General features: G+C 36.5%; 1 protein-coding gene across 1 annotated transcript in view; it reads left to right on the top strand.

Annotated features, from left to right (window-relative positions):
• The window catches only part of MALRD1 (MAM and LDL receptor class A domain containing 1), a 306,398-nt gene that overhangs the window by 134,307 nt on the left and 160,303 nt on the right, over positions 1–11,788 (top strand). Inside the window, exon 26 of the mRNA XM_019470989.1 lies at positions 2,060–2,357. Coding sequence (XP_019326534.1) covers positions 2,060–2,357 — 298 coding nt within the window. The remainder of the gene's footprint in view (positions 1–2,059; positions 2,358–11,788) is intronic.

The raw sequence follows: 11,788 nt of genomic DNA, 5'->3' as shown, positions 1-11,788 counted from the left end.
GTGTCCCCTCCCAACTTCTTGGGCACCCCCAGCCTACTCGCTGGTGGGGTGGTGTGAGAAGCAGAAAAGGCCTTGACTCTGTGTAAGCACTGCTCAGCAGTAACGAAAACATCCCTGTGTTATCAACCCTGTTTCCAGCACAAATCCAAAACACAGCCCCATACGAGCTACTATGAAGAAAATTAACTCTACCCCAGCCAAAACCAACACATGAAGAAATTGCTCTCTCAATTAAGACCCCGAACTTCATCCTAACAGATCAGACAGTCCCTTAAACTATTTTACTCCATTCTGTGAGTTATTAGAGTTGAAAGGAAGTGTGAACAAATGCAGAGTGGTCTAAGTCTGTGCATTGTAACCTTTCCAATTTTATTTCAGTATGCTTAAAATTAAATTTGTGTGTAGCTGTTATCAGGATGACATTACTACTATATGATATATCTAGAAATGATGTAATAGAACAGAAGACCAATATGTTGACTCCAATATATGCAATTATTCAGTATAATCGATATAAGGATATTGCAAATAAATGTGAAGTTCAGAAAGTAATGCCGGGGGGCAGGGGTGGGGGGGGATATTAATTCAGTGATCATAAAATAAAGACAAACATACAAAATACAGTCTAATAGTTTTGAAAAGAACTGTAGCCAATCAGGAGCAGTGTAGTGGGTAGCTCTATGAAAATATCTGCTCAGAATTTAATGACAGTCAAAATCAAACAAAATTCAGTAGTAGTAAAAAGAAATAGAGGTTAATCCTAAAAATGTGAAAATCATTATACAATTTGAAGATATACACATATATTGAATAGACAAACCTCATTTAAAGAAGGATTTTAAGAGAAACAGAGTAGTTGCAGGACAGGAAATGGGCAGATGAACAGAAATATTTCCATTTAAGAAAACTGACTTATAAAAATTATATTTGACTACTTCATTGCACAGGAGACATTCTGAAAGTGAACACAATAAAACTTTCAAAAGAATTATAACACAAAGCCCTTGGTGGCTTTACTAATCAATAATTAGAGAAAATCAATTAAATAGAAATGTGGGGGGTTTTAAAAAAATAGTATATTTATGCAATGCATTAGACTATGAAATCCCATAGCACCAGGTAACACAAAGGGACATGACTTTACATTTACATGGGTATCATAATATTCATTATAATATTATGTTTTTATATCTATAATAAAAAAGAGTTTTTATTCTTTCTTTAGGGCTTGTGCTATGCATTAAACTAGAAAGAAATTTGAGCTATAGACATGCTCTCGCATATTATCGCATGAATTGCCTTCTTTCAGGGTCCTACATCATTCTTGGAAATATTCTGATCTTTGTCAGAAACAAGATATTGAACTAGATTAAATGTTAAATTGGTCAAATACAAGTATTCCTTTGTTGCTCTTGAACTGAAAATAACTGAGAGAGCAGTTAATGGTGACGACTCTTCACAGTGATAAAATTTTTATGTTCTGTATGTACTTGATCTTACTTTTGAACTTCATAATTTGTTTTCTCCATTTTTACTAAAAAAAAAAAAATCATTGTTTTCTAATCCAAGGACCTCTTATGTTTTATTTTAACTATTTTTTTGCATTTCTGCAGTCCATGTAGAAGTTTTGCTCCCATGTTAGAGAAGACTATGTTCTAATTACACATTCTATAATCTAGCACAAACACATTTATAACCAGAAAAGTGTTCAGTAAACTGAAGTTACTTCCCATATTGTAGATGGCACTGCTCCATTCCTCTGTTTCCTTATCAAGTATTTTCATTCTTTTACATTTACATGCAAGAGTTATTCAAAGGGATGCAAGCTGTCATAGTATTGTAATGCTGTCTTCAAAGTTCGGCTTATGGAATAGTTAAAAAATTTTCACTAGTGAGTCTTTTTGTGTGCGTTTTAATTAAATTGTTTTTGAATCAGTAAAATTAAGGGCTATTCTGAATGCTACTAATGATGCTCAATTTAATAATTAGGTTAAATACAATAGCAGAATGTGTCTGAAGTCACCTATTGTATACTTGATGCTATTGTTCTTGCTTACAGATACTTTTCTATTACCATATGTATGGAGCTCACATTGGATCATTGATTGTCTACCAGAGGACTATGGCAAAACATGAAAAAATTCTCCTTAATCTTACTGGAAACCAGGGGAATTTCTGGCAGCGCAAGGCACTGATCCTGGCTGGAGATGGAGATGAAGATTTCCAAGTTGTCTTTGAAGGGATAGCTGGAAAAGGTCCCAAAGATGGCATAGCACTTGATGACCTCACGTTTTCCAGGGATTGCTTACCATCCCAGGAGTTTTTACCAGCAGAACCCACAATGCTGCCTCCAACAGGTATGTTCCTGCTATGGACAAACAGTCTATGTAAGTCTGGAAAGATTGAATAGCAACATTACTTTCATTTCTTTGTCTCTCCTTCAAAAGAGAAATAGAATACATAACTTGCTAAAGACTTGTTGAAACTAACATGCTTTTAAGTAGCTCTTTGAAACTCTAATAAAATTATTTTATGAAATAGCTGTTTGGGTACTGAGTCAACACTTGTGAATCTGCAAGACTTATTGTCCAGCCATGTATACTTGGACAATATCCTGCTTAATTCAGTGGGATTCATTTATCAATAGTTGTAAAATATAGTTATTGTAAAATAAAGAACTAAGAGTGGGACAGAGCCAATATGGATAGATTGCAATAAGGCCAGCAGGCTTTAATGCTTTTTGGCTAGTGGGAATTCCTACTGATACTGTTTAGGCACCATATCCATCTTCTTCCCGTGTGGTGTAGTGCCAGCATTGGTGCAATTATTTGCACTACCCTCACTTACTGTACAAGGGAAATATGACTAAGAAAAAATTTACCAAAAATAATAAAGTTCTGATGGGGATGGATCTCAATAACCCCAAGGTAAGAGCTGCTCCTGAAAACAGTGATGTTGTTCATTACTAATATTTGCTTGGACACAAATGATGGAGGAGAAACTCTTTCTGACAGAACAGGACAAATCTCTTTCCTCCTTCCACATTTATCGCCAGAGCTACTGAAATGTAAACCCCCAAAGTGGAATTTAGGAGATGCATTTTGTTCCTGGGCTTACTACAAATTTCCTGCATGGCTGTGGCAAGTCATTTTATCTCACTTCTTTGCCTTTCTGATCAATAAAACAAAGTTAATATTTCCCAATGTCAAGGACTACCGGGAGAATGGATCATTAATTTATGTGAGCTGCTTTGCTTTGTTACTGCTGCTAATGAGTAGCCTTCCCCTTTAGGATATCATTAAGCACTGCTCAGGCACTGGGAAATAACACTGATGAGACTACATCAAACCTAAGAAATTACACTGTACTTTGTGCACAAGATAAGCAGGAAAGATATAGGCAATGTTTTCCAGATATATCTCTCATAAGTTGCCAGTTACAGTACGTAGTATTAGCTTCCTACTTCTGTCAAAACAGTCACGGAAATTTATTGCAAATGAGATTGGTATTTTAAAGTTTAAAATTATATGAATGGTACCCCAAGAGGAACACTAGCTGAGATTTCTGCTTCTTTATTTTTGATGTTTTCAGACTCTATCCTCTTAATGGTAGATGCAAGTCCCTGTGGCAATGTTAGAAACTTTAAAAGCTTTGGTTTTGATAGTAAAGGATGTTCCAAAACACTTTTATGATGTATATAATAAAAAAGCTGCTAAAATCTCAGGAAAAAGCCACCAGAGACCGATTTCTTGGTGTAGCTCATCTAAGATGTACTTTGTGAACTTTGTAGGTTCACAACACTTTGAGATAATGGTCTAACTTCATCCTTATAGTGAACCATCTTTTCTATGTCAACAATTTTCACTTGTCCCGTGTAAGAGTTTATGTTAGCCACTGAGGGTTCCAACTTACAGCTACTATTTAGCAGTGATATCTGTTTGGATCATCGCTTGAGATGTGGCCTTAGAAACCTGAGTATGAAATCTACTCCTGCCTACAGCAATGTTCTGAACAATGGCAAAATGCACGCTGAAGGCTGTGAAAAGTGCTCTGTGATGTAACTTTATAAACTAGAGCCAGCTAGAATGACCGTGATGATCAGCTGCAAAAATCTGGACTCCTAGACTTCTCTGCTTATATGCAACAAAGGAGAGTTTAACCGAAAATGAAACACACATATCCATTTTTAAAGTTTCTGAGTATGAAGAACATCATACAGCAGAGACCTGCTCCTTTCTTGTCTCCAGCTAGAGAGAATATTTGCTAAGAAAGTTGAAATATTTTCTCTCTAAGAGAGAGATTTGTAGCTTTTGAGGTCTATTCTCATAACAGGACAATGCAGAATTGATACTGATGCATATTTTTCTAGCTGGTTGATATGCTTCCTCTACTGTATTTGGACACGTGTTTCCTTTCCTCAGGACTTGCAAGGAATGTTTCCTTTGTTTTAGGTACTCAAAATAGCACAGTGAATAGTAACTGTCATAATGTTTTCCTCCCCTTCTCTTCACCCAAATGAAGTTTGGTTATTCAGTGTTCTTTCTCACAGTTTGAAGAGCTTACTTTGTAATTTTTATGACATACCAATCTACAGTTGGTATTCTGCAAACTGAACAAATGACATTAAAAAAAAAAAAATCTGATACAATTCCTTTCTAATACCTTTTTTTTTAAAACCAGAATTCATTGTAATGCACACATCAAGGGAGATCCTTCTGAGTCTTATGAGCAATACCACTGTGTAACACAAGTACACTAAGGCGGTCTGTGCTTGTTATTTCTGCACATAGAGTGCTATGGCAATGGATATAGTGTAAGGACTAAATAGAATAGAGTTATTAAATGTTCCTATCTGTGACAGAGACTCTCACTGTTCAGAAGAATTGTTCCCTGACTCTATGTAAACTCTTTGAACTTCTAAACATTAAAAAAAAATACATTCTAGGGGGCTTGTTTTTCTTCCAGACAAACATGCAGTAATACTTAAAGGCTGAAAGCGAGCACTGGACAACTAGAAAAAATCATTCTGAAAGTTAACTTTGTCATTTTCTGTAGACTGAGCATGCTGTAGACTGTCCTCATGATGCTGCTTAGCAACAACAATGCTGAAGTGGAAAACCACTGAGAGCTGCTTAAAATGCTGCACCTGAGAAACAATAAACATCATTTTAGGCTGGCACTTATCAACTCTTCACCGTATGAATAGTGACGTATGGGGGAATATCGGGTTTTGGTCATGTCCTACAACAGTACTATGTGTAGGAAGATACAAAGTTTTGTTCCAACAGCACTATTTATGCCTGTTGCTGTGTCTCTGCAGTGTGGCCAGATTCTCAAGTTAGACTTTGCCCCTGTGTCCACATCAGTCCAGGAACAGCCCTTGGCCACAATGAACCTTGAAAAGTTGCAATTCCAACCTTGTTTCCTCTGAAATAACTTAGACCTTCCTATGGACCTGGCAAGCTGTCAGGATTGCGTAGGTCAGGGAGCATATTTTCCCCACACTTAACCACTCTTTCTCTCCATTACATTTCAAAGATACAGTGACAGCTATTTTCTATATGCTTTTCCCAATAGAAGGGAGTTAATAGTTTTCAAAGTCATGGCCTTTCCAGGAGACAGTCACACCCTTTTCTTCATGCAGCAACCATAAATTCAAAGAGTTATATGATCCCTCCAAGAATGTTCACAGAGTAAGATACTGTCTGACTATGCCCACAAAATGTGAGACCATTGGCATGAGTCATATTTTATATTTATCTTTTTTACAGAAGAGTCATAATGGATTTGACAACAACTTCCATGATCTCCAAATCTGCTTGTCCTCTCTCTTCTTTCCCTCCCTTCCCTCCTGAAGTGCTGTTACTGGTTATAAAAATGGCAGATCCCTCCATCAAAGTTTCTGCTTATGTCTCTGTACCACTTATCTGAGAATACAACAGCTACCAAGGGCTGCCTGGTCAGATTAGCAGGCTACAATGGAGAAAATTTATTCCCAGAGACAAGAGAACTGGTGGCTGTTGACTTCAGTTTTGTAGAGAAGACAGTTGTTATTTCCAACAAATTAAAAGAGATTCACTGAAGTGTTACACGTGTCTTTAAAAATATAGGAATATTCACAGAAGATCACATCAAGGTCCATTTCACTTGATATCCTGTCTCCAACACTGTCAATGAGATGCTGAGCAAGAACCAAAAAAGGAGAGGCATATATGATACTTCCTCCTACTGTTCCTAATATTTCCTTTTTAGGAGACCTTTTGAACCGAATGTGGTTTTGCATATGTAGTAAACCTCAACGTATCTGCCTTCTGTATAGAGTCTAGTTTCCCTGGGAACCCATTCAAAAGTTTAGCCCCCTCCTCATTTTTGGCAGCAAGTTGTACAGGTCTGCCACTTGCTGAGAGAGCGACTCTGTTTTCACCGTCTCCTGTTTGATAATGTCTTTTACTGCAAATGGTGGTGAACAAGAGACAAACCCACCTACTCCATATTGATCTGTATGCAATCATCCTTAAGCAACATTACACACTGAAGGAGTTCCAACTTATTTCTTACATGGAAATTATTCCATATGTTTTCCTTTCTCTGACTTTTTAAAAAATCTGCTACAATCTTTTGAGATTATAAGATCTCAAAAGGTCTGTGTAGAGTATTTAGGAAATGAGCAAACAGTGGAATGATAGTGTAGCAAAAGGATTATTTTTCTCTTCGCTCTCTTTCCTGATAAATCCTAAAGTTTTATTTGCTTTGCCCTTTTTGAGCATTGGGCTGATGTGTTCCTGGAGCTATCTGCAGTACTCTGCTGTGTCACTCCTTAGTAGTGACAGTGATTGTAGTTCATCAGCCATATGTGAAGATGGGTTGTGCTGTTCTGTGTAACTCAATTAACACTGCATTTCATTGCCAGCCACTCAGGATAAAATTCAGTTGCTTAACTGTGGCTGTTAAGCTCCATTGTAGTTGTATAAGGTACCTGACACAGTTGCTAGGGGCTGGCAGCTATGTTATAGGGATTATAGGAAAGTCTGCTGCCCTGCCACAGCGGCTGTCAGGAAGGCTGCAAGAACATAACAAGCTCTGGATACTGCCTCTTTAAGCAACTTCATTTTCACAAAATACTTTTCCTATTATTCATAGTTATTCCTCGCTCATATCACCCGGAATAACTTCATATCACTAGCAGAGTTTCTTAACTCATTACTCATGCACTTTCCTGGTCTTTTATGAGTAAGCATTAAAGAATACAGCCTTGCTACTTTTTTTTGGTTTGCTGGTTGGTTTTTTATTTGGTTTGCTTTGTTTTTTTCCAGACTGGTTTTTGAATCATTTTAGCACAAATGTCTAAATCACCAAAAAAAAAGAAAAAAAAATTGTAGAATTCAGCAACATAGCTAAAATTAAAATAAATAAAGACAAAGGAAGAGAATAGTCAGGAAATCAGATTTGCCAAAATCTTTTCATTTGAAATATTACCCAAAACTTTAGATTGTACTCTAAAGACCAAAGAATATTGCTTATATCACTCTTTCACAGATATAATTAGATTTATAAAAATTTACAGACACATAAATAGAAATAACCTTGGCAGTTATTCTAACTAATATATAATTACAAGAACAATCACATTTTATTCTTCAGTGCATAATGTGGTCTCCTACTGAAAAGAGGAAAAAAATACCTCCTTATGCACAACTAATTGAATAACAAAGCACTTACATCTTCCTTTGAAGCAACCAGCATTGACCATTGTCTGAGAAAACAAGATGTGAAACTTTATATAAAGTAGAATTTCTAAAGCACTTTAAAACCAGTTCTGGAGAAAAAACAAACAAAACCCAACCAAAAAAACCCCAACCAAACAACCAAGCCTATAAAGAATACCCATAATTTCTGATATGCCCCTGAACTTTTGGAAGATAGAATATACCTATATAATTGCCTTAATCACATACAGCAGGTTGTAAAACTTTCTTTTTTTCTTAATTAGTACCTGAACAGAAACAGACTCTCAGCTGTATCTAGAATGAAATTCTATGCAAGTGGCAATTTTCATTTTCACCTATATAATAGTATGAAAAGAAAAGTTCATGGTTATAGTCTAGATTTTTTAAAATAATAAATTGACACGTTTAATTTTTTCTCTCTCTTTTCTGTAACAAGATATAATTACTCCATACTTTTCAGAAAAATGGTGGAAATACTGTAGAATAAGTAGATTGATTTAGTAGCTGGACACAAAGCTAATAGTGATCATGCATACAGGTGACTTGAATTCAACTTCTACATATATTGTCCAGCTGTTATGAAGAAAATTATCTTTTTATTGACAGTGATGGAGGCAAAATGTATTGCATGGATTTTCATGTTGTATTTTCTGAACCTATGAAGCTTTCCCCAGCTAAATTCCAAGTCAGTGTAATTATAATCACTGTACTTTATCAATTTAATTGGAAATATCTACCCTTGGTACACCTATTTCATTCTACAGTTGCTTCTTTTTGTTTGTTGGTAGCTAGGACTCTGATTTATCTCCTTTGTTTTTGAGCTCTAGCCTTACCAGATTGTATGATGGCTTTAAAGATGAAAACAATGTGCCTATTTGTTAAGCTAAAAAAAATTTCCCATTTACTTATACAGTCTAATTTGCAAAACAATTACAAAAAATTTAGAAGTAGTTGTAATTTTAAAGATACATTGGAGTTAAAAATAAATTTTTTTCAACATTCTTTGGGGATTTAGGATATATTTCTGTCCATAACTGATTGCAATATTTGCACATACAATAAAGCACAGATAATTTGCAGAAGTTTCTCATAATTTGTTGTGATTGTATCTCAAAGCAATAAAATGTTTTCCCTAGTTGTTCCCAGACCTAATACCTTGAATGTGAAACAAAAATCAAAGACTGTTTGGATCAGCAATCGGAGCAGAGCCTGGATTGGGCCTATAACTGATTACAGCTCTGGGAATTGGACAACAGAACATGATTAATGTCATCTAAGGTCCTTGGAGATAGGGCACTGTCAGCACTTGTTTTTCTGTTTCGTTAAACAGTTTAACATCTCCAAAACTTTCCTTAGCTCTTGGGCCTCCCCAGACAGGTTTCTGAGAAACATGTCACAGAGCAGACATCCAAATAAGTATCAGGTCAGGAGAAATGAATTTTCAGTGCTGGCAGCTTGAAGTGAGTCTCTGAGCAGCAGGTGAGGGCTGATATGAACTGGTGATTCCTTTTGGCAACGGGTAGCTGGGGTAGGGGTAGGGGGTAGGGGTAGGGGAACAGCTTTTCTAAACAAAGGCAAACTGCTCCTAAAAGTGCAAGAGGAATTCCTGATGATTTATAAAGATTTATAAAGGAGAACCCTGTTAAAGAGCCCTGCTCTTTTATTTTCTCCCTACTGGGAGAACTAAGTAAGAAGGCTTTTACCAAATCTAGGCTTTCCCAGAACTATCAGTGATACTGGCATTATTTGCTCAGACCTTTCCCTATGTGTTACATATTCCATATACGTAGCCTGCCTCTGCCTGGGTGAACTGAGAACATGAAAGCTCTAACCCTACTTTGCATTCCAAGAACTAGCTAACAAATTACTCTTACTTCAGTGTAATTATTACTTTTCTCTCACACATCTAAAAATAGAGAAATAATGCTGCAGTACAGGGTATTCTTAGAAATATCAAGTGTTTTTATTTTGCTATTAAGTCAAGTCTTGCACCAGCAAAGGTGGTCTGAAAAGAAGTTATATTTCACAGTATCTAGTCCTATTTTACCTTTAGTGCAGTACACTTTTGCTGGGCAGTTGAATTGTCTAGGCATCCTGGAACAAAATTTCGATGTGTGGTTAAGACTGCAGGCATGCGTGTGCTTCTTTTCTCTCCCTCTCTAACTGTAGGAAACAAGCTGAACTTGAAGTGGCTTTTCAGCACATACTTATCAATAGTCACTTTGGACTGTATTTTACTTTCCTAGTTACAGTGTTTAGATTTTCAATATGGTATACATTGGACAAAGAAAAACATTATTTTGCATAAGATATTTGTAAATTTTATTTGAAAGCTCAGTTTATATTTTGTGCTTTCTATCAAGGAGGATTTGAGGCAATTCACTGCACAGCCTCATTTTCATTCTGTGATTTATTTTGTTCTCAAGCTTTTCAACAGAATATGCCTCCCAGGTAGAATGATATTGTAGCTCTCACAAGACACCTAACTATCACAAGATGTGCCTGAATTCCTGTTTATTGGTAGGATAAACAAAGTTAATAAACAAATAAGTGGTAAAAAGACTGTTACCTGCCTAAAACATATAAAGCATTCCTGAGTGTGGAAGGACCACACTCAGTTTTATGCTCAAAAGTCATATCACCTCACATGCCTCACACAGGGAGAAAAAACTGAGGAACTGGAAATTCAGAAAAGAGCTTTTTTGATCTCTGGAAACTTCCAACTACCCAGAATACAAGCAAAGGTTGTGTCACCATGTCACCAATAATCACAGAATTTGTCCTCAAGAAAGAATGATGGGAGGTTATTGACTAAGGCCGCATGGTCTTCACCAAGCATAGGGGAAAAAAAAAATAGCAGATTTTCTTTTGCTAGACCAGAGAGGGAATATGTCGGTGAACTGGACAGAGCAAAGATTCTTTTCTCCACCTTTCTATTTTAGTAAATGCTTCTTTGTTTGAGGAAAGCCTTTAATATTTCTGTGCTGCATTTTTAGGTATCTGAATAAAAAATAAATTTGGGGGGTAGGGGAGTGATAAATAAAACCAGCTTAATGTGCATAATGAATCTTTAAGTAAAGTAAAACCAAATTTTATCAGATTTATCTAAGACGTGAAATATTTAGAGTGGGATTCAGCTGCAAGTTAAGACTCAAATCAGATGTCATGTACATGTAGGTGTACTCAAGATGTGTCAGGTATCTAAATTCCAATGACAGGCAATGTACTATATTGCTCTTTTGCTGCCCAGCCACTTGACACAACTGAATTGCACATATAAAGGCATCTATTGCTGTTTGTGATGCAGTAGGGTGTCTGAGAAATCCCCAGTGTTTACATGTATATAACACAGGATGTATGGAAAGTATATGTCCTTCAGGGGTAGCCACTGGTGACAAGGAAGGATGTTTTACACATTTTGACATGCTCTGTGTGTGGGCAACCAAATAAAACTCTAGGTTCTATTTTAGCATGATGTGATCATTCTTTGAAGTCCAATGATTGTACCAACCAGGTCCCCATCAGTTTTAATGGCAACTGAGACACTTAGCTTGCCTACATGTAAACATAAATGTCACTCTGTGAGCTGAATGCCATCTAAGTTTTTATTTTAGAACTCTTTTTGACATGATTTTATTTTCATCATCTCTTACAGGTCTCTTTCTTTTCCTAAGTTGGTTTAGATTTGCTTTATCAGAAATGTTTTTTGAGTTGCCTGGCTGCTAGCTTAAGCAGAAATGACTGTCAAGTGATGAGCAGTTAGGTTGACAGCCTCAGAGTGCTGGAAGATATGGAGTGTTTCCCATAACACTGGTGCAGTATCTCATCTATGGGATGTGACACACACTCCCTTAACTGTAGGGCAAGCAGTTGTTGTGGGATGGCGGTGCATGATATCCTCTCCCTATGATGTCTGCTTCTGGTCATGTTCAGTGGCTGCAACCTGCCACTCTGGGTGGCTCTATTAGCATTTCCCTTTCGCATGCACCTTACAGAGATCAGATTTTATCTTCATTAGATCCTTCTGTTCTATTCTAAATCTTCTCCCATTGAAATCTTCT

Source organism: Aptenodytes forsteri, unplaced genomic scaffold, assembly GCF_000699145.1.
Source record: "Aptenodytes forsteri isolate BGI_AS27 unplaced genomic scaffold, ASM69914v1 Scaffold336, whole genome shotgun sequence".
Taxonomy (NCBI): Eukaryota; Metazoa; Chordata; class Aves; order Sphenisciformes; family Spheniscidae; genus Aptenodytes; species Aptenodytes forsteri.
This window is presented reverse-complemented; position numbering and strand designations above follow the sequence as displayed.